This window comes from Etheostoma cragini, chromosome 24 (genome assembly GCF_013103735.1).
Source record: "Etheostoma cragini isolate CJK2018 chromosome 24, CSU_Ecrag_1.0, whole genome shotgun sequence".
Classification (NCBI taxonomy): Eukaryota; Metazoa; Chordata; class Actinopteri; order Perciformes; family Percidae; genus Etheostoma; species Etheostoma cragini.
In genome coordinates, this window is record NC_048430.1 from 2,589,373 (window position 1) to 2,613,508 (window position 24,136).

The 24,136-nt window shown below is 42.9% G+C and overlaps 1 protein-coding gene across 4 annotated transcripts in view; it reads left to right on the top strand.

The window, feature by feature from the left end:
* The window catches only part of xirp2a (xin actin binding repeat containing 2a), a 48,882-nt gene extending 25,236 nt beyond the window's left edge, over window positions 1-23,646 (top strand). For 2 of the 4 annotated variants that reach the window (XM_034864351.1, XM_034864353.1), the window contains 8 exons: window positions 3,422-3,582; window positions 9,149-9,286; window positions 10,859-10,945; window positions 11,156-11,225; window positions 11,577-11,680; window positions 12,286-21,493; window positions 22,638-22,771; window positions 23,524-23,646. In XM_034864351.1, the coding sequence (XP_034720242.1) occupies window positions 3,422-3,582; window positions 9,149-9,286; window positions 10,859-10,945; window positions 11,156-11,225; window positions 11,577-11,680; window positions 12,286-21,493; window positions 22,638-22,732 (9,863 nt within the window). In that variant the 3' untranslated portion in view covers window positions 22,733-22,771; window positions 23,524-23,646. Of the gene's footprint in view, window positions 1-3,421; window positions 3,583-9,148; window positions 9,287-10,858; window positions 10,946-11,155; window positions 11,226-11,576; window positions 11,681-12,285; window positions 21,534-22,637; window positions 22,772-23,523 lie in introns of those variants that run through there. The other 2 variants (XM_034864352.1, XM_034864354.1) reach the window with 2 other exon arrangements.
* The last annotated feature ends 490 nt before the right edge of the window (window positions 23,647-24,136 follow it).

A 24,136-nucleotide genomic window follows, 5' to 3' on the forward strand; every position in this document is an offset into this window, starting at 1 on the left:
TCCTCTGTTGTCTCTCCCTAACACTCTGTGCCGTCCTTCACCTCCTCACTTCTTGCTAGGCGGCGGTGCAGCGTCTTACTTCTGATCTTTAGCGCAGGCAGCGGCGAGGAGACAGTGACAGAGAGGTCAAAAAACCCTGGCGCGGCTTAAAATAGCTACTGAGTTAATATAGCCACATGTAGCCACATAATACTGAGTTAATATAGCCGCATGTAGCCACACAATCCTGCGTTAATATAGCCGCATGTAGCCACATAATACTGAGTTAATACAGCCACATTATACTGAGTTAATATGGCCACACATAGCTACATACTACTGATTTAATATAGCTATGTGTAGCCATATAATACTGAGTTAATATAATATATTAACTCCAGGCGCCCTATGGCATCGACTTTTCCCTGTTTCTCTTACTTCCATTACCCCCCGCCTGTGCAATCACCTGCGCTGCCTCTGTGGCATTGAAGAAAAAGGAAAAATAATAATAGTGAGTATGGAGGTAAATATGTCGCTAAGTGGTTCAATATGCTCTCCATCAAAAGCACACATGACTAAACAAAAAGGTTTTTCTGATATCAACACCACTCTGTCAACAGAGACTTGGCCTTCATTATTTTGGGGGCATCTAAAGCAATGAGACAGTGTTTGAAAGAGCTATTTTTTAGTGCTAACTTAACATCAGTTGGTGCCAATTAGTGGCAGCATGGAGGAATGGTGACTTTCAAATCTTCGAAAAGCATTCTATCTCATTAGAAGTTCCTAAGTTTGCCTTTTTACTTTGTTTTTCGTCCTTTTAGTTCTCTCTTTCTCACACGCACACGCACACGCACATTCACATGCACACGCACATTCACATGCACACGCCAACGCACACGCTTCCACATCCATAAATCTCCCTGTCACAGGGGAAAAGGACGCTGCAGACAGAACCGCGTTATTAAAAGGTTCAGCTTGTTTTTTTCTTCTCCAGTCTCCAGTCAGCCCCCTCTGAGCCCTGGTTACCTCACCTCCATGCTTTGGGAGCTTTGCATATGGCATTCCCTTCTCTGTTGTCACCGCTCTCATCATAAAGCCTCGTGTCTCTGCCTCTCTGACAGCTCCAGACCATGACGTGGACATTTGTCTCGGTTGATAAATGAGGGCATTATCCTTGTGTTTCTGTCAATACGGTATTAGATTACGTCACGGCCTCAGGTGTAGAGTTTCTGACCACTATTTATAGGGTGTTCAAACCCTCCACTTATTTCAGATGCTGCTGTCTCCGGCAGCCTATTTCCGACAGGTTATTGGTTACACTAACATGCCGGACGTAGCAGAAAGCTAAAATAGCTGAGGGATGAGGAGAGCATGCTGTTGCCAGTCTGGTCCTCTCTTGTCTGTATTAAGGTCACACCAGTAATTGGCACAACACAATTCATCCGTGTATTTTCATAAAACATGTGGTAATGGAAGTTTGATGACTAGTTGGTAAACAGCCGTAGCCTTATTTTCTCTGCACTTGTGCCATAACTTTTCTGATGTTTTGTTCACAAGATTGTACGTGATTTTATTCAGTAAGGGGTTATTACAGAAGGGACTAAAGCTCTCTCGGAAGCTTAGCATCTTAAATCAATTCACTTTTAGGTTCTGTTTTAATTTTGGATGAATTCAGTGTTTTTATTTCACATGTGTAAAAACAAAACCTTTGGATATTTGCTGCAGCTCTAAATTCACGCCTCTGGCTTCTTCTCCACAGCAATGGCAACTGGGGCTCATGGGTATTGTATTTCGAGCCATCCACCACGCCAAACTGACAAAGTTTAAAAAAAAAAAAGAAAACTGGTGGCCATACCGTAAACCTATATCATATTTTCATAATCAGGAATTAGGCTCATATACATATACTCAATACATCATTCATTTAATGTGATTACTAATCTACCACATCATACCAACAGAACACATTCAGGTCCAGCAGCTCCTCTCAGTGAACAAACTCTGTTGGTCAGTGGCACAAGGACACCCAACCGGGTGTGTTCCAGTTCTTCACATTGATGACATGATATGATTTTATGAAGACCAGGAGAGTGTAGTGATATAGACAGTGTTGGAGGAAGTATTCATATTCTTTACCACACTGTAAAAATACTCTGTTAAACACTCCTACATTGAAAATGTTACTGAAGCAAAAAATATGTAAGTAGCATCAGGAAAATGTACCTAAAGTATTAAATAAATTAAAGTACTTAAGTATTAAAAGAAAAAAAACTCAGGAACATCCTCCCATTTTAGAAACTGGAAACGATCCAAATAGTTCTGTGCTTAATGCTCTAATCATGTTAGCTGGACTTGTAAGCTGTTATATTGTATGCATATACAGCATTGCACATGTGTTTAGGTGCAAAAATCTAAACGTGTAATGCAACTAGTAACTAAAGCTGTCAGATGAATGTAGTGGAGTAAAAAGTACCATATTCCCCCCCAAAGTAGCAAAGAAGAGGTAGCAAGGGGCATGAAAAGAAAAGACCTCAAAGTACCTCAAATGTGTACTTAAGTACAGTACTTGAGTAAATGTAGTTAGGGACATTCCACCACTGGATAAAGACATAATATTAGTGGGCTAAGAGAAGTGTTATGATCGCTTGCTTTGCAAAGCCAGGAATGAACAGCATGTACTTTACCACTAAGCACTGAATCTCTTACTGAGCTCTCCAACAGCAGCAAGGATGGATCCATATGCATTTGAGAAGCAGCTGTTGTAAGACTTTTCAATCAGTTCTGAGGTGGAACTTCTGTTGACCTCATCTTTGATCTAAGGTTATACTAGTATACACACACGTGGAGAAAATGTATAATAAGGGTGGGAAAAGAAGGAGGTTTTCAAAATGTCTAAAGGTTGCAGCGTGAGCACATAATAAGAGAGAATCATTTCTATTTAGGGTCTTATCATCCCACGGTGTTGCTGCCCAGAGAGAGAGAACATGCCAAGAGTTAAAAGGTCCGGTGTGGGTGTATGCTCAGCCTTAATGGAGCCTTCTCTGGTTGCCTAATGATGCTTTGTAATGCAGAAAAGTCAAATATAAAATATGTTGTCTTCTCTAATTGGCTATCCGTGGGGATGTGCTGAGCATTATGAAGTAGCATACAGTAGTGCTTTGTGATTGATGAGTGTTCTGCTTCGATTTCTTGTCAACATTTGCTGCTGATTGTTTGCCTTGAAACTTCTACAGTATTATCTATAAAGTATCATCTACAGCAACTATGAAGATGTGTTTGTTAAACTGGGGGATTGTAAACAGTCATGGTCAGAAAAAGGCAGAAAATGTCAAGTCAGCAACTACATTGAGTGTATACGTATGTTTATTTCCTTGTCATGGAACATCAGTGTGATTATGTAATATTTTAGTAAGTTGAGGGTTATTTCTTTGTGTTTGTGTAGCTGCAGACAGCGCAGGTAGAGCCACATCAGGACGTCCCAAGGACAGGGCCCCCAGCGCCGAGGACCAGGAGGACGAGCCGGTGTCGGTGAAAGAGCGGCTGGCGATGTATCAGGCTGCCGTGTCCAAGAAAGAAACCAGCAGCTCCTCCGCCTCCACTGCGGTAAGACGATACTTCCTCATGGGTTTAAGGGGAGACGGCAGTGAGGACATACAGGCAGCCAGGGAGACAGCAGTGAGGACATACAGGCAGCCAGGGAGACAGCAGTGAGGACATGCAGGCAGCCAGGGAGACAGCAGTGAGGACATGCAGGCAGCCAGGGAGACAGCAGTGAGGACATACAGGCAGCCAGGGAGACAGCAGTGAGGACATACAGGCAGCCAGGGAGACAGCAGTGAGGACATACAGGCAGCCAGGGAGACAGCAGACACTCACAGACATAGTTTGGATCCTGTAACAACGCATCACGTTACAATAAATTGTGTAATAACACGTCAAAATGTAATACATTTATACTTCACTATGTAATAACAGCTGGATGATGTAATAAGATGCCACAATTTGTAATTAAAACCCTGAACGCCATATTTAATAAGTTTTGTGAGTGCTTGTTGACCTAAGAAAGATAATACTCATCTACTAAACAAATAGTACTGACTCACCATGATTCACGCAAGAATTCATAAAATAAACATGAGAATGTTATAAAAAGTTAATGAAGACATTTGTTTTGGGAGGTTATTATTACATCGTCCGTCATATTAATTACATCCTAAAAAAACATGTACCCCCTGCATTTTGTAAGAACCACCACATTATGTATTAATTTAGTACATAATGCAGGTTTTATTACATAATGCATGAATTGTCTATGTTTTATCATTTTATTACATAATGAATTGTTATTACATAATGTGCTGTTACAGGATTCAATAATTAGGTTGACCGTGTGGCATTGCAGATGTAAATGAACATTTTCTCCCCAAACTATACTTCTGCTGTCACTGAACCCTGTCCTGCCTGTAGTCTACTTTGTTGAAGAGAAAATTGGTAGGGGGGGTATGATGGCGATATTTGTCAAAGTGTCACATATCTCAGAAAACCGAACCTCTGGAGTGTGTATGGGAGCCGGGGGGAGTCATGTATTGCACACAGGGCTGCTAATTCAGCAGGATATATCATTTTCTCATCAACATCTTTAGACAATTTTTCTAAATGAATATATAGTATGATTATTTGAATGTAGAATTACTTACAGTATAAAGTTCATGCTTACAATAACTGTATATGTATTATTGGACCCCTGACATAAAAAGCAACTCATCTGGTTGAATTCCATTTCTTCCAGCCACTAAGGTCTTGATAATCCTCTTCTTCTGCAGTGGTATAACGTGTTTTTGACCACCTTCTGCTTTTCTCAACATACCATACCAACTCCTAATAACCGCATGACGGTAGTAGATGGAACCATTTGCATTCATTCACCAATTTTACCAAAATTTGATTAAAATCTTTGATACATTTGGATGGAAACTTGACTATTGGGTCGATAGCATTTCCCCAAAGAGACGTTTCTCTCTAAGCTCCTGGTCTGGGCTCATAGGAGTAAAATTATCCATTGTTTCACTAAACACTAAGATAAGTCCAGAAAACGTATATATATACATAGTTTGTATACTTGTGTAGCAGAACATTGTTATTTTTTCTTTCTTCTACTGTTAATCTTCCCATCCCCTAGGTTGGAATAAACTGCCAATGGTTTATGCCTCATGCATTGATATCAATAATTTAATAGTGTAATATATGATAATTATATTACCCACGGGGGCATTTTCTTCTGCAGAACCAGTACTTATACTTTAAATACTTTAACTCCATTTTGCAGGAAGTTATTAGCTTGTAGTGGAGTGTATGTATGCACTGGCAACATACAGAGAGGACTAGCTACACCCACACACACACACACACACACACACATGCACGTGTCATTTTAACTTTATCTGTAAATAGAGAAAAAAATCATGTTTTGCAGCAAATTCAGAAAAAATCACACAGCTTTTATTTTAATTAATGTTTTTTTTTATCAAAAACGTGTCTGAATATCCCTAAGTTATTCGTCACGACCAAGAACAAAAAAGTCTTAGTACCTTCAAGAGTGAATGCACTAAATGAACCCAATAATTCAACAGTTTGAGCAGTTAGTAAGCCAAGGCCACTGCAGTAAGCCAGCTCAGTATCTAGAACCAAGCATGTGTGTTCTCTCCGGTGCACTGCAGCTACAGGACACAACACTGTGTTCCTTATCTAATTAAAGACCACACCGAGGTTTTTTGTGCAGATTAAACTGAATATGTATTGTGAGGCATTCATGTTTGGAGGGATGAGGAATTAATTCAGTTTAATTTCATTTGTAGTATCATAATGACTTATCTCAAGACACTTTACAGATAGAGTAGGTCTAGACCACAGTCTGTAATTTACAAAGACCCAAGAATTCCAGTTATTCCCCCAAGAGTAAGCATTTAGTGCAACAGCAGGGAGGGAAAACTTCCTATTAGGAAGAAAGCAGGGACAGACCTGGTAGGCAGGCGGTGTCTGATGGGGCCGGTTGGGGGTGTGATGAATGGTGGTAATAACAGTCGCAATAAAAAAGAGCACTGCAGGGCATTACAGGGCACAGCAGGACATAGCAGGACGTAGCATGGCACCCCCGATCGTATCTGGGTGTAACAGAGCATCGCAGGACGTGCAGCAGCACCATGGCGACAGCTGCAACCAGGATTTTGGTGCCTCCCTAATCCTAGAAAACAATGACAAAGTATAAAAATATCTGATGCACCTCATTTCTCAATGCTGACTCACCCATGTGACAGAGGAAACGGACGTTTGAAATCATCGGCTACTTGAGCTTGTTGTGTCAAACACTGGATCAAAAGAACTTTAGTTTTAGTACGTCTGTCAGATTGAAAAAAAAAAAATGTTTCCTGATACCTGTACCTGCTCCTGATGATAGTTTTAAAGTACAACCAAAAGCTTGACACTGTAACACCTCTGTGTCTTGTTTTTGTAGTAACTACTGTGTCTTGTTTTTGTAGTAACTACTGTGTCTTGTTTTTGTAGTAACTCCTGTGTCTTGTTTTTGTAGTAACTCCTGTGTCTTGTTTTTGTAGTAACTCCTGTGTCTTGTTTTTGTAGTAACTCCTGTGTCTTGTTTTTGTAGTAACTCCTGTGTTGGATGTGAGACTTGGATCCCCAAGCCTCACATCCAGCTCTTGAATCTGTTGGTCCATAATGTGATGAACAACCTATGGCCAGCATGTCAATCATGAGGCCATGCTGCGGCGTGTTACCACAGGGCAACCTGCCACCTTCTGGAGTCTTTGTACATGACAAGACACACAACCTGCAAGCTGTGTTTTAAAGTAATTAAAAAAATAGAATCGGCGTAAAAGGACTCAAATAGAACTGAAACTAAATTTAAAAAGTTTAGATAAAGAATGACAAACATTCAAAAACTAATTAAGAGTAGTTACAGCAATAACTGAAAGTTGTCCTCTACTACGCAGCTTGGTGGTGACTTTCAGGGAGCTGCAGGTCTGCGTGGTAACAAGCCACTCAAGGCCAAGCTTGAGACGTGTCGTTAACTCAACACAGGGCACATTTCCAGCTGCAATAACATCACGGCAAAACACCGCCTCGAGTGGCTTGTTGCTTTTTATTACACACATAATAATATATTATGCACACAATCAGGCTTAACCCTTGTCTGGTGTTCGGCTGTTGTCAATGTTTGCTAAAAGACTAATTATACTATTATTTCATCTAACTCAAAGTCATTGGCCTTGGCTTGTTTTCTGTGAAAAACTTAAAAATAACTTATTTTTACACATTGCCGTTACATATGAACTGGACCAGAGTGCATTTAAATGGAGGTGCTTTCAAACTATTTTTGCAATGCTGTTCTCACACAAAGTTGCAATATTTCAAGCACTTTCACCTTTTCTGATTAAGTTCTAAGAAATAAGCACCAATGAAAATCAAAAATCCTGTTTCTTTTTTTTTTCTTTTTTTTTCTCAAATGAAGTTCCCTGTTTTCTCACAAAAAATTATCATATGATCCTAATAATAATCTCACAGGGGTAAATGTCAAATGTGAACCATAAATGATGTAGAATATTATTGGTAATTGAGCTAAAGTAAACATCTATTAAGCATTTTTTTACATACATTGTCATGACTGATTTGATTTAAAAGCCTAACAATGTAATAATAATGTGGTGGGTCCACCAGACCCGGGAACATTGGCTGTGTAACAAAATTATATGACACCACACAAGTGTAAAAAAAACAACCATTGTAAGACTTCAATACATCTTCTCCATTCACTTTGTATAGGAATCTTGTTTTTCCTTTAAATCTTTGCAGCTGTCAGTCTGTCTATCACCCAGCAGCCCTGTCTCCTACTAACACTTTGACATACATTTATACTACTAAATTGCAACTGTAAATACAGGTGAGAATCCCTGCTCTTTGAACCTGTCTGAATGCATGCTCAGTGGACATTATGTCGTTCTATATGTATGATGTCAAATGAGAGAGGTTTATTTCATGGTATGTCAATATTGCAATTGCACCCAGAAGTGGTTAAATATTGATAACATGGTGCCCTGTCATAAAATGTCACTGATCTGAACTCCTTTGCAATAACTCACAAATTGCATTGCCCCCCTCATCTGCATTACAAAAAAAGCAAAGGTTATGGGGGATTGTTTTCAACACACACAAGCACACACACACACATACACACATACACACACACACACCAGCAGATACGCACACACACACACACAGCAGTAAGCTTCTTCTTATATTGCAGTTTCCCAAACCTATATATGTAGACGCCCGCACATAAATGTTTTATTAGGAAAGTAATTGACAATCCCAAAAGGAGATTATTGTATCAAACAGTCAGTGAGCATTCTTGCCCAGATCTCGTAGTGTGAGGTCTGCATCCTCCATACTGATTAGATTTAGACAGTCTTCTTCTTTGCCAAGAAACCAGACTTCTGTACTTCTGTTGTACTACTCTAGTTTAAAGGATTCATTCCTTCAGTAGCTCAATAAAACGTATTGAAAATTATTTTTTTCTCTTCCATTCAAGTGAGTTACTAAGACTTATCTGAAAGACTGAATTTTCCGTTGATGTTTCATGCTCTGTTGCAGGATAGATATGGAAAAAGTAAATCCATTAAATTTACACGCCTGCTATTTTAGCTATTTATTAAATTGGTGCCAGAAATAAACACAAAAAGTATAATTATGTGGGTTTTCTATCCTCCTCAGTCGCCGGAAGTATCACTAATATTTCTTTTTGTTTGCATTTTCTTCTATCTCTTAGTATTATCAAAGGTACATTACAGTCAATTGTTGCCTCTTGCCTTTTACACCTCCTAGAGGAGTGTAAGGGAACCATCTCACTCCACTGTTTAGCATTCATGTCACGTTTAAAAGAACGCCAACACTGCTCCTAAAAGCCATTAACATAATCACCGTAACATTAGAATAAGTGAATGTATAACATATTCACAATCAATGAAAGCAGAGATGGGTTCCAATCCAATCTCTAAAACTCCTCTGATGTAGTATTACAGTGTATGTAATCTATGATCTCTCTGGTATCCACATGGGTTTCCAGGTGGATTTCACGTTATCTGTTTTCTGCTGATAGGTGATGGAGGAGGCGGAGGCTTGTTCGCTGCCTGGCGGCCTGGCCAGTGTGAAGAAACAGTTTGAGAAGCAGGAGTTTGCCTCTTCGTCCTCTCAGTCCAGCGTCGCCCAGTTTCACTTTGAGCAGAGAACTGTCCAGGTGAGGATGGAAGCGTGTTCCCTGCTGAACAGGCTCTTTTAGAAAATCATCTGCAGTAGTGTGAAGTGATGTGATAATACCATTATTGAATATGCAACTTCTCCATGGATAATTAATTATTAAAGATAGGGATTTTTTTCCTTCCTATTTAAAGTCAACGCAATTTAGAAGACAGAGCTGCAGTGGCTGAGTGTAACTAAGTACATTTACTACTTAAGTACACATTTGAGGTACTTGTACTTTACTTGAGTCTGTTCTTTTTATGCTACTTTCTACTTTTCTCTGCTACGTCTCAGAGGGAAATTGTATACTATTTACTCCACTACATCACTACATTAACCTGACAGCTTTAGTTACTCGTTACTTTTCAAGCTAAGATTTTTGCACACAAAACACATGTAATTTATAAAACACAACATTGCATTATACATTAAACTACCCAACAACATAGCGGCCTACAAGTACAGCTGAAATGATTAGACCATTAAAAACTTGTTTTAATTGATTGACAACCCTGTTTTGTTTGTTTCCTGTTTCTAAAACATTTTTTCAGTACATTTTCCTGATGATACTCACATACTTTTACTTAAAAACATTTTCAATTCAGGGTTTTTACTTGTAACAGAGTATTTTTACACTGTGGTATTAGTACGTTTAAAGGATGTCAATACTTGGTCCACCCCTGCTGAGCTGTTGTGTCTGTTCACCAGTTCAGAAGTAAGAAAGATTTACATTCTACTGTAGCTCTACATTGGAAGAAATAGGGATGCTTTGGGCTGTGAGGCGTTCATGTACTGTAGGTCAAATCAAAGAAGGGCACCTTGAACTTTGCTCGACTATGTGGTACTGTCATCGAGTGCGTGAGGAAAATGTCAGAACACGTTAGCTGCCTGGCGCGGGGCCGGATCTCAGTGATGTAAGGTCAACTCCACCCCTCCATGCATTCTCCCCATCTGCTCATTCAGGCGGGAAGCAGAGGGGATTCATCGAGCGCTCAAGGACCTTGCTGACTGCAAAATTTTACAGAGGGGTCCGTGTGGGGAAGTGTCTGTTTGATCGAGTTATTGCGTCTGAGTGGAAACAGCAAATCACTTTCAGCTCGGGTTTTTCTTTGCAGGTGTAATATCCTTGCTCTGGTTAAGAACTTGTTGTACATCAGCAAGATATATTATTATTCTGACATAAGTGATTTGAGAAGTGAAGAGCACTTCTTAAATCAATTTTTCATGTTAACAGCAGTGGATACAAGCTGAAATAGTATATTTCTCTTTCATCTGGTTCAAATTGCACGAATCTCACTGGAGGAAAATGGCAGATTTTCCTCTTAAACACTGAGATCCTCCTATACTCAGTAGTTCCCTAGAAAGCAGCTCTGTAACAGAAAAAACATTTGCTGCAAGCCACAAACGGAATTAGGATGCTTTTTCACAATATAAAAATGACTTATTCACCTGCTGTTTTCTTACAGCTCGTTCTGTGACAAAACCGTAGCGGTGTGTGTCTGTGTTTGTGTGTGCGCCCATTTGTGCATTTAATAGGGATTCCACATACCCATTTCTCTGTGTTTGACAGGAGATGTCAAGCTCCTCAGAGGTGACAGTGAGAAGCAGTGCCAGAGAGGTCCTTCCTACCACAACCCTCTTTCACAACCAACAAGAGGTACTGGCTGTGAAACTCGCCATTTTTTCAACAGCTGTATTGTAGCATGTCTCCACCGACAGGCTGTTAATAACCCCAGTTCTTTGGTTATTTCTGAACTCTTATATATAGACAAATGGCCTCATGCTAGGCCTTTAAATTCTCACTGATTGAAAACAGTTGGAGGCTGCAGTGCACTTGCCAGTTTACTAATGATTTACCTTTTCACAGGTGATCCATGATCAAAGATTCCACCAGAACAATGTGGCTGCCAGTTACGGGGACCATTACGCCGAAACAGGTTATTCCGCTCATTGCTTTTATATTCTAATTTGCACGTTTTTATCACACCACTGCGTGTGTCCTGTATATTAATGATTGTTCCCACTACAGCTGAATAAGGGATGAGCTATGGAAATGAGTTGGAGTGCAGATGATTTTCTTTTCAGTGCATAGCAGCAATTCTAATCAAGGCAAAGTAAGGAAGGCGAAATATTGGAAAGTGGAAATTGGGCAATCACCGCTGCCTGGTTTCAGAAAATGAAAACTACTCAGGTTTTTAATGAAATGATTTATTTCTCTGTCCGATCCCCCTGAGCTTCCTCACCGCGAATGACTTAATGAGGCAGCCTTCTTCTTGTGTCTAATTCAGTTATGCTCGTTGGAGGAGAGGACCTACCAAAGGTTTCAACTCAGGCTTTGAAGCAGCAGTATGAAAAAACGATTGAGGAAGCCGCACCAGCCAAGGAAATTAAGGTAACGATGCTGTCTGTTTATCCAAATATGTGATAGTTTGGATTTTCAGTAGGTATCAGTATGAAGACAAGGCCATATAATGAAATCATCAAACGAAAATTGCTCATGCTATGAGATGATTGAGAATAAATTGGATGGGTTCAAAGACCATGTGTCATTACACAGCCAACGTCTGAAGCTTTTTTGTATGCTGTGTCAAAAGGGAAACCCAGATTCAAACAGGAACTCATGTTACTGTCTGCAGTTAAAGTGATCGTCAGTGAATATTTCAATCAATTCAGTAACAAGGAACATCACTGAAAATGTCTGGGTTTGACAGACTGGAGACGTGTCTGTTTTGTTGATTTATATCCAAATTAGTTTTGTTTTTTGTTGCTTCTCAATTTGGAAAATAAATATGACTCAGCCGTACAAGTCCTGGAAATAACATGTATAACGAATGTAATTTTAGGATAAAAGTTGACACTTCCTTTTCCAGAATAACTCTGTACCTAAAGTTCCACGCTGTCGATTTTTGTGCTTTTCATGAAGCAAAACAATCTTCAAATTGCTTAACAATCCTCAATGTCCCTCTCTCCTTAACCAAAACCACATATGAACCATAGGTTGATGTGGATGTCAACCAATTTCAATGGGCACCAGTTAGTCAGTCCTCCAAAGCTTCAACCATGACAAGCTATGACACCTCCTCCACCGTAAAGACTGCCGCTGCCTCGTCAACAGCGTCTGCCTCGTCAGTAGCTCATGAGATGACGGAGCGCTTCCCTCCCCCGCCTGCAAACCTGTTACAGGAAACGCTTGAGTCCGTCTCATCCCAGCATCAGGAGCCAGCCTCCAAACATAAGCACACTGTTACCAAGGAGCAGTACTTTAAACACAAAAGCTTGGCTGAACTCAAGCGCATCTCCAAGCACATTCATCCAGAGGTACGCAAGAACCTCGAAGAGGAGTTTTTGAGTGCTCTCACTGAAGCAGAAAAGGAGGCTTTGGAAAGTGAGGAAATGGTGGGAGACGTCCATCAGGCATGCTACATGTTTGAAAATGATGGCAACGGCTCCAGTAAGTGTTCAAGCCCCGACAGGGATGATCTGGAATGGGAGGAGATCCTTAGAGGCGAAGTGCAGTCCATGCGCTGGATGTTCGAGAACAAGCCGCTAGATACGATCAAAGATGACACCCTAGAGGAGGACGAGGTGAAGAATATTGCGCAGCAGGAAATCATTGCTGGTAAAGATGTCCGACACACAGCCTGGATGTTTGAGACTCGGCCCATGGATGCTCTAGGGACAGAGGCTTCAAATTCAACTGAGGAGTCCCAAAAGTCGGCTGAGCTTGCGAGAGGAGATGTCCGCACAGCTACATGGCTTTTTGAGACGCAGCCACTCGATTATCTGAATAAGATCTACCAGGAAGACGAGCAGGAGATGCATGTTGTTGCCACTGAAAGCATCACCGGTGGAGATGTGAAAACCGCTAGATATCTCTTTGAGACCCAGCATTTGGATTCCCTAGGTAAAACCGAAACCATTGAGGAGAGCCACTTCCTGAACCTGAAGTCTGAGCTGGAAGAGATCAAAGGGGATGTGAAGACAACCACTCGCATGTTTGAGACTCAGCCCATGTGTGTCATCAGGGGGGATTCGGGAGAGATGCTAGAGATCACCACCATCCGCAGGGAGGAGACGGAGAAGGGAGACGTCAAGACATCGCGCTGGATGTTTGAAACCCAGCCTCTGGATATTATTAACAAAGACCCTGCGATGGTGAAGCTGATATGTGGTATATCCATGGAGGACAACATTCAAGGCGGCGTGAACAAAGGTAGATGGCTTTTTGAGACAAAGACCCTTGACACCATTAAGGATGAAGAATGGGAGAGTTCTAGGAAGCAAAAAGAAGACATAATTGGTGCTGATGTAAGAAGGCACTGTCTGGTTTTCGAGACTCAGGCTATGGATACTCTGAAAGACGATGCCAATGCTAGACCTTTACTTTCAGAGGAGATTGTAGGAGGCGACGTTCAATCGGCCAGGCATCTGTTTGAAACAGCACCCATGGAAAATCTGAAAGAACTGCTTGAAGTGGGAAAACTTAAGAAAACGGTTGCATCTGAAGAAGAAAAGGGTGATGTGAGGCATCAAAAATGGGTCTTTGAGAGCCAGCCGTTGGAGAATATAAGGGAGGAGAAAAAGGAGATTACAAGAACTGTTAACATTGAAGCTCTTGACAAAGGAGATGTGACAAACTATAAAGAAAGGTTTGAGAGCATGGATTTAAGTAAGTGTGAAGGAACACAGCGAATTCAGGTTGAAGGTGTCACAAGTGGATCCGTCAAATCCAACAGAGTTCTTTTTGAATCTACCCCTATGTACGCCATGCAGGACAGCTCTGGCCATTACCACGAGGTGAGGACCGTGAGGCGTGAGGAGATTGTGAAGGGTGATGTGCGCAGCTGCAGATGGATGTTTGAAACCCGTCCTATTGACGAGTTTGATGAAAGCGTCAATAAGTTTCAGATCATAAAAGGTATATCCAAGCAGGAGGTCGAGTCAGGGGACGTCAAAACAGCCAAGTGGTTGTTTGAAACTCAACCGCTTGATGCCATAAAGTGTTCCAGTCATTTGGAGGATGAAGAACACAAAACTAAGGAAGATTTGGAAATTGAGAAAGGGGACGTCAAGACTTGCAGGTGGCTATTTGAGACCCAACCGATGGATGTTCTGTATGAAAAAGTGGAAAAGAGTGAGGTTGATATTGAGAAAGTTCAAAAAGGTGATGTCAAAACGTGCACTTGGCTCTTTGAGACCCAGACACTTGACAACATACACGACCACACAGAGTCTGAGACCATTCTGAAAACCTGCACTGTAAATCAAGAGGATGTCCAAGGAAAAGATGTACGACTGGCCCGCTTCCTCTTTGAAACCGAAAACCTGGAAAATATCACAGGCGAGGACAACCCCTCCTTCAGGAGGGTGACGGAAATTGACATCCAGTCGGGCGATGTTTCCAGGATGAAGTGCATCTTTGAGAATCGCTCCTCTGACATCATGAGCTCCACCTCTGAGGAAACAATGCAGAGGTTGAAGAGAAAGCAGGCCGAGGACATCCAGAGGGGAAACGTGGTCAACTGTACCTGGAAGTTTGAGCATCAGCCTATTGATGCCATCTGTGATGATTCTACAGAGGCGAGGGAAAGTCGCACTGTGACTGACGTACAGGGGGGTGACGTTGACAAAGGCCGCTTCATTTTTGAGACATTCTCTCTGGATCAAATCAAAGAGGAGTCCACTCAGAATGACACATCTAAACTCACTAGTATCTTTAGAGATGAAGTAGAAAGAGGGGATGTGAAAAATTATACCATGATGTTTGAAACTCAGCCGCTGTACGCCATCCGCGACAAAGAGGGCCATTATCATGAAGTAACTACAGTTACCAAGGAAGAAATCATTAGAGGGGATGTGGTGGGGGCTCGGTGGCAGTTTGAGACAAAGCCTCTGGATTCAATTAGACATTCGGAGGAGGTCTATGTTATAAAAGCTGTGACTGAAGAAGGCATTAACAAAGGAGACGTCAGCTCTGCAAGGTGGAGGTTTGAAACGCAACCTCTGGATGAAATTACAGAGGAAATAAAAGTCAGGTCTAAAACAGTTGCAGATATCCAAGGCGGTGATGTGAAGACAAACAAGCAGCGATTTGAGACTGATGAGATGTCGCAAAAGTACATCAGAACCGTTAGCGTGAGCGAAATCCAAAAGGGCGACGTCAGATCTGCCACATGGATGTTTGAAACGCGCACAATGGACGAGATCCACGGTGATGGCGCAGAGTATGATGGCATGGAGAGAGTGACAAAAGAGGAAGTGATGAAAGGAGATGTCAAACAGTCCGTGTGGCTCTTTGAGAAGCAGCCTCTTGATAGCATCAGAGAGACTGACGGCACAGAGCTGGTTTCTACAAAGGAGGAAATCCCACAGGCCGATGTGAAGACGACAACATGGCTATTTGAATCCACTCCATTTCATGAATTCAACCAAAGCAGCAAGGAAAAGACAGAAATAATTGGTAAAAGCATCAAAGAGACACTTGAGGAGCTTTACTCTCAGAAAATGGTGGACTCCCAAGGTGTTCTTATTGAGGCAGATGAGGTCGGCGATGTCCGCATGGCCAAGTTCAAACTCATGAACCAGGAGGCTCCACAAATCCAAAAAGAAGAAATTATCCGAGGGGATCTGAGCAACATAATGATGAACCTCCTCAACCACAGGGAGGTCACAGAAAGGGGGATAACAATTGACAGCGAGGAGCGGGGGAACATCGACACCACAGTGAAGCAGTTATTCAACCAGGAAAGGGAAATCAATGTGGCGAAAGAGGAAATTGTCCGCGGTGACATTCAAGAGGCCGTAAACAATCTGCTCAAGAGCGAAGGCTCCTCCAAGCGTGGCATACTGATTCAAGAGGATGAGAAAGGAGACGTGAGGATGACTATCTATTCCCTCTTGAATAAAGCGGAGACGGCTAGCATGGAGAAAGAGGATATCATTCAAGGAAATGTGAGCAGAACACTTCATCGTCTGCTCTCCAACTCGGGAGGCGAAGACTCGAAAAGGATAATGGTTGGAGACACTGAGAGGGGTAACGTCAGCTTTTACTCTACATGCATCGAGTCAGGAGCCTTGGATTACCTGAAGCAGCTTCAGTACGGACCTGATGATGCTCAGGGAAAGACGGAAAAGGAGAACATCATAGGTGGTGACGTCGAGGTGACCAAAATCTTGCTGCAGAAGAATCAGCAGCAGATTGGTCGCACGGTGGCAAAGGATGACATAGTTCCTGGCGACGTACACAGCAATGTTAAAGTTTTTATGACAGAGCCTGCCGTTGCCTACAGAAACCTAGAGAAAAGGGATATTGTTAAAGGTGACCTGAGTGCAGCCCTGGATTCACTGGCCCAAGCGATCAATCAGAAAGTGGTAATAGAGAAAGAGGAGGTGGTCAAGGGGGACATCCCAACTACTTTGAGATCTCTGGAGGAGGCCCAGCATCAAGCCAAAGAAATGGAAAAGCCTGAAATTGTCAGGGGAGACATCAGAGGGGCTCTCGAGTCACTGGGGAAATCTGCAACCACCAATACGGAAGCGACTGTTGAAGATCTAGTGCCAGGTGATATCAAAGGGACCCTGAAGTCTCTGGAGGAGGCAAAGCAAGCGGTGAAAGAGATTGAAAAAGAGAAGATTCTCAAAGGAGACATCCACATTGCCATGCAAAGCTTACATGAGGCAACAAGTGCAAAGAAGGTTTACCAGCATCAAGTGAGTGAACAAGGGGATGTCAAAGCCACTATTCAGCTCTTGTTAGAGCCCACAACTTCTCCCAACATGCAGCGCAGGGGGAGCATGGAAGGAGATGTGAAAACATCTATAAAATGTCTTTATGAAGGACAGGAGACAATGCAAGTGGAAAAAGAGGAGGTAGTAAAAGGGGACGTTAGAGGGGCAATAAAGAACCTAATGCATAGGAAACAATATTCAAATGTGAAACGCATGCATCTCCCCAAGAAAGCAAAAGTGCCTGTGAAAAATCCATTAACTGTAAAGCAAGCGGAGCATGAATGCTTACACGAAGCCAAGAGTGAGAGTGTAGCAGTCAATCCAGCCCCCGCTGTGAAAAACCTCGCTCAGAGCGGTGAGTCACAGAAACACACACAGAGGCACCACGAAAGCAAATCGGTGAAAACACAGGTAATAACCCAAGAGGACCACTCTGTTAATGTAGCCAAAACAGACAGTACTGCTGGGGCCTCTCAACACAAGAGCATGAAAGAACAGAAACAGAAAGTGCCACCCCCGCAGAAAACACACGCTCCTAAGCCTATTATGATAAAGAATAAACAGATGACTAATAATGATCAAACGGAGACAAAAGCATCGGATGTGAGTGTGATGAAAGAGGTGCATTCATCACAGACCAATGTTTCAAACAAGCAAATGTGTGAAACCAAGACAATCAAACAGGTGCAGACTACATTGATGGAGAAAACTGTCACACACAAGCAAAATGTTTCCGACCAAATGTCTCAAAAGCAAATGGAGAGCAAGGCTATCACACAAAAGCACAACATCAAAAATATGAAGAGTGATTACCGGAGCCTTGACGTGAGAGGAAAAGGGGTAATCAAAAAGGGGAAGCCGGAGATTCACTTCCCTCCTCCTCCTTCTTCACCTCCTCCACCCTCAGAGTCTGAGCTCTCCCTCCCTCCACCGCCCTCACCAGTGCTGGGGAGCCCAGCGTCGCCCCCGTCTATCATGAGGCAGGACAGCGACCTCCCACCTCCACCCCCTCCGCCTCCCATGGAATGCAGGTCTGACCCTGACTTTTTCCCTCCTCCTCCAACTCCTCCGCCTCCGCCCTCTGTGGGTGGACAAGATTTTCTCCCTCCACCTCCCTCGCAGAAAGAGCTTAACGCCATGCCTCAGCCTCCAGCTACAAAGCTGGGCAAACCCATTGGCAAGCCTTTATTCAAAGAGCCAGAAACACAGAAGCAGCCCGTGCACATTAAACCCAAATGGCAGAAAAAGCAGCCAACTCCTCCACCACCTCCACCTCCACCACAGCTCCCTTCTGATCAAGCAGAAACGGCGTCAACAGAGCGGGGAAAAGCAGCTCAAGTTCAAGAAGTGAAAAAGGAAACAAGCCAGCTGATCGAAACAAGCAAGCAGATGCAGTCTGAATTAACAACAGTGTCGACAACAAAAATCCCAAGCATCCCGGCTGTGAAGCCAAAAGAGAGCCCACAGCCACCTAAAAAAGTGTTAGTCCCTCCTATTAAACTGCCTCCACCTCCTGAACCTGCTCCAACCTCGAAGCCTAGGCCTTACGCTCGCAAATTTAAAACCCCGCTCATGCTTGCAGAGGAAAGGTATCGGCAACAAACGGAGAAAGAAGAAATAGCGAGGAGTAATGTCACAACTCCCACTTCTCCTCCAATTGATATATCAGCCACTGTTGCCAGTCCAGAGCCTTCTGCAGCACAGAACACAGAGACACAAGTGACCATGGAAGCGACAAAAGCAAAGAGCGAAGAAGCCAAGAGCGTTTCCAAAGAAACAATATCACCTGCCAAGAAAACCCCTTCCCAGATCCCTTTGAGCAAGCCCGTGATGTCAGTGGTAAATAAGAAATCAGCATCTGGAGTTACAAATATATCCGTGGATAAAAAGCATGTTGCCAGCGAGCACTCTTCAGAAAAAATCCTTTCCTCAACTGATGTAAAAAAGAGTCAAACAGCACCCCAGAATCAGACTTTTTCTGCTGCTCAATGTCATCGCGAGGCCTCAAATATTAAGGTCCAGTCATGCTCGAGCGTGATCACTTCTTCGGTCAGCGAGCAGCAGCAGTCTATTAAGGAATCCAGCAGCAGGTCTGTCACTGCCACACAAAGCGCTGTCCAGCAAAATGTAAATCTTCAAAGGCAGACTGCGGTCACATTGAAAGCTGAAGATGTAAAGAATATCAATGTGCCTCTGACACAGGAGGGGAAAATAACTCCCTCTCAACCAACTAAAATTCCAAAGGTAACTCCAAATTTCAAGGTGAAAACCTTTAAGATGCCAACAGAGAAGACAGAGGAGAAATGTGCCAGTGAAATGAAAAGTGAAATGCATTTACAGCAAGAGAAAAGCAATGTGTCACAGAAAAGTGAAACAAAAGTGTATCAGAAAAGCAGCCAGCTGACGTCAGCTAGAGCCGAGATGAAAACAGAAGTGAAAGAAAAGGAGAAGAAAAGTTACGTGAGCCCACCAACAAAGGGAGTTGAAGTGGAAATTAACGTGGAAAAGGAAAAGCCGGTGCAAAGGAATGAGAGTGTGAAGCAGTCACCATCAGTTACTGTTTTAATGCCTAAGGTGGCTAAGATTACATCAGCAGCAACCTATCAAGGCCATGTATCTGTCTCCCACAGTCAGCAGAGCATGAAGGCCGAGCAAATTCAGAGACACAAGGAGGTTGTGACTGAGAGTGTGGTACAGCAATGCCATCAGAGGCAAGAGGACGTTCAGATGCAAAAACAAAGCAAGGTACAAGCAGCAGAAACAAATAAAATACAGATAAAGGCTGTAAAGTCAAAAGGTGAACCTAAGGATGTGTCTGCGCGAGGGACTGTGATAGCAGCCCCTAAAAATGAAGCTCATTCAGAAGAAATCATCAATTTGGAGAAATGTAATGTGATCCAGAAGCTGCTCGCTCAAATAAAAGAGCTCGAAGGCACACCAAGCAAAATAGAGTCCAACACCGTCAGGATGATTATCAGCGAACTCCCTGACTGGGCCATGGGCTCAGACGAGAAACACAATTTAAGGGAAATAGCTAAACACCAAAGTAAGGAAAAGCTGAAAGAAATGATTGTGTATATGAAAAATATGTTTCAAGCCAAGCTCACTTTTTTGGAGGAAAACTCAACCGCTGTGGAGAAGAACGGGAAAGACAAAGAAGGGCCGCCAGTGCCTCCGAAACCAGACCAGAGCGTTATCATCGGAGCAACTGCAAAGATATCAAAGATCAGTATCGGCTCATCCAAAAGTGAAAAGAAAGTAGTGGAAGAGAAAAGATCACTGCAAGAGAGAAAAGTGTATCAGGAGATGAGTGAGGCGGCTGATCCGAGACTGCCCTCCCCGTTAGCAAGTATCCGCACTCCGTCACCCACGTTTATAAGTATTGAGTCACGGAGGATAGACTCGCCGCTCAGAGTGACCCCTTCTCCTCCGCCCTACAAGTCAGTCGGGACACCTCCGCCTCCTCCTCGCAAGACGTACACGCCCACTAGTAGCTTCAGCAGGGCCACACCATCTCCCACCCTGAGTCGCACGGAGAAGGTGATGAAACTGCGGGACACCACCTCCAAGCTTCCCCGCGGTGTTACCCCTCCGCCTCCACTTCCGCTATCAGAGTGCTTCGCAGCTGAAAGAGAGCAGTCCTCCCCGTTTAGCGACCGGGCAACTCACATAGACGGAGATGAGCAAAAGTTGGCGGAAATGGCAGAAATGGGGGACTCCATGATGACTGTGAGGGATAAAAAGTCTTTCTTTGAGGAGGCGCAGAAGTTGGAGGTCAGCAGGACGTACATGCGGAAAGATCCCATCGATATCCCCGAACGTTTGGGACCCGACGCCGAGGAAGGTGCCCCGGCTGTGACTGTAGACCTTCTGAAAGAGGATCTCCCCAGAGTGGATCTGTCCAAGCTGGTGAACAAGTTTGAATCTCCACAACCCAAAGTCTACGCCAGAAAGGAGCCTATTGCCATCACCGAGAGGCTGGGGAGTGATACAGAGGATGCGGAGGCTGACCCGCCAAGAACTGACACTGAAATCCATTCATTCAACGTCAAAGCAATAAAGGATGTGTTTGAGACCGGAGAGCATAGTTCACAGGCTGCCCGAGAGTTGAGAGAGCAGATAGAAAGAAGAGAATCTGAATCAGCTTGTTCCGTATCGGGGGGTCACTCTGGAACGACAGCAGTCACCGAGCAATTCTGCAGCGTCGACAACTTTGGAAACCTGATAAGTGAGACGACGAGTCAGATGCATTCGGAGAACTCCCTGACCCGCGGTAACCCTCCGTCCTACGCTGACGTGGTGAGAGGCAACGTTCCAACAGTTGGCGTGCCCGCCGAGGCCTCCGCCGAGGAACTGCTGAGAAACTTCCAGCAGTCGTGGGCCGAGAGCCAAGGAGTTTTCCAGAATCTGGGCTTCAGTGTCACGGAGCAGAGAACTTCGCAGATTGTGACGTGCCAGCAGGAGACTGTCGTGACGGGTAAACCGAGCTGTGCAGCATGAGGATACTAGGCGTGACGGTGTGTTTAACATGCATTGTGTGTGTGGAGTTTCAAGCATTGAGTGCATTGTGCAGACAAGTAAAGAAGCATTAACGTTTGGTTTGACAGTTATTTACACAGCATGATTTCCTTTAGATGTGTTCACAGTGAAGCTCTGAGCTGCTCGCAGTTTAGGTGCTATCACTTTTAAAAGATGATTTAATCTTCATTGGTCAAACTTTGACCCTTTTCATTTATGCTTCTGGCAACAACGGCAGCACATTGATCTTACATTTCTTATGCCTGGGTGTGTGATGCAGAGGACTGCTTGAAATGTCTCCAGCAAGAAGATTGCTATTCTTCAGTTCAAGATAAGGCTTCAGCTTTTATTCCAGGTTCATGAAGTGGATTTTAAACTAAAGTAACGTGTTAAAACCTTCAATTATTGACATTTTTGTAGCTGTTGCTGTAATATTGAATATGACTCTCAGACCTTCAAAAACAAGCCCTTTTTAGACAATAATTGCAAATGCAATGCAGATGCTAATTACAGAGCAGTACATATTCTGACACATACAGAAGAAGGGTCCACATTGTGTGTTACCGCGTTAATTTGTTTGCCGATTGAATGGTAACACTCTCCTAACTATGATTTTTATATTCCTGGGAAGAGCTCTGTGATTTGATAGTAATTCTTGATAAAATAGGAATAGCTCTAGTAAATGAACATTTATTATTTATTTATCTCACTTTAAAGACTCTCGGTCAGTGGCTCCCAACCTGCAGGTCATTAACCCCCGAGTGGCCCTATCAGAACAGTCCTAATTTTATTGAAGAGATGAGAATAACCCAAAAATTATTTCTGTTGTACAAACTTCTGTTTATTTCTTTGGACTTATATTGAATATTATATTCCTATAATTATTTAGACATGTATCAATGGAGGGGTCACACGCATAAAAGGTTGGGGAAACACTGCTTTAGGTCAAACTAAACACATGAATTAGACATGTACCAACTGAACATCTTTATATTGCCTATGATTTTGTATTAAATGACATGGTTCTCTCCAGGAAATGTCCCGGGAAATAACAAGGGAAATGACAACCCTGTAAATCAAAGTGTCAACTCATTTCTTTGCAGAAAATTCGAGTTCCAGAGTCCGAACTGTGCAGGGTGTGTCGGAAGAGGGTGTACCCGATGGAATTGCTGATCGCAGACAAACAAAACTTCCATAAAAGCTGCTTTCGCTGTGAGCACTGCAGAGGCAAACTAAGGTAAAGCTCCTTCACCGAGCAGAGGCAAAAATGTGGACTCTCTTCACTGCCAAAAAGCAAAATGTTACCAAGTACATACATCTCATTTCTTTTCAAAATATCTAATAACACTTCATATAAGACCCATTCACCAAACAAGTAATATTTCAGTAAGACATAGGGACTCATTTTTATTTTGCTAAGTGAAAGAGACTTCAAAAAACACAAGATAAGATAAGAGATAAGATTAAACTTATCTTGCACCGTTTGCTCTAACAATCAACAGATTAACATTGAAAAACACAACAACAACAAAAAACATCTTTATGGTCATCCAACAAACATCTGGCAAACCTTTCTGTCATACACACACACAAACACACACACACACACACACAAACACACACACACACACACACACACACACACACACACAAACAAACACACACACACACCCTAATGCTGGAACCAAGGCTTAACCCTCAAACAGCCCTTTCAACTTGAGGGGTCCAGCATTTTGGCCCAACAAAGCTGTCGGGACCCCACAAGTATACTGGACTCCCGGTTTTTGGACCCCACGAATTTTGCTATACAAGACCACACACACACACACACACACACTAATACACACACATATTTGTACTTATTACAAGCCAAAACACCTTGTTTTCATTGTTTTTTGTTCTTTTGAACGTTTATGAGAAGTGGTCTTTTGTCCAGTGTTTGCCCGACTCTAACCTCTTGTTTTCTTTCTTTCTTTCTTTCTTTAATAGTCTTGGTAACTATGCCTCTCTCCATGGACGAATGTACTGCAAGCCACACTACACGCAGCTGTTCAAATCCAAAGGAAATTATGACGAGGGATTTGGACAGAAACCACACAAAGAACTATGGAATAGTAAGAACCAGGAGAAATCAGCTGAAAACACAAAAGTCAAATCGCCGTCCCCCAAGAAGAAAGTCATGGATTCCAGATGTCCTGCCGCTCAGAGCACACTAGGTATCAAGGATGATGACGAAAGAAAATCAGAGGAGGAAAGCAAAAAGCTCACCACCAAGATGTCTGTAATTTGGCCTCCTCAATCCGAATCTCCAAAGAAACCCTTCAACATAGAGGAGGAGTTGAAGTTGGTTAAGCCATCGTGGCCCCCCAGGGAGGGCTCAGCTCAGGAAAATGAACCACTCATTCAGCCGATGAGGCCTTCATCAAAAGAGACCAATAGCCCTGCAGCTAAAGTACAAAATGGACACCAGGGAAATGCTAAGATGCAACAGAGTACCTGTTCAACAGAGAATGTGAAAAATCCTGAAGAGACTCCAGCACAGTCACAGGCTTTGGCCTCCCCCCAAGCAGTCGTTGAGGAACAAACAAGTGTCACTCGCACT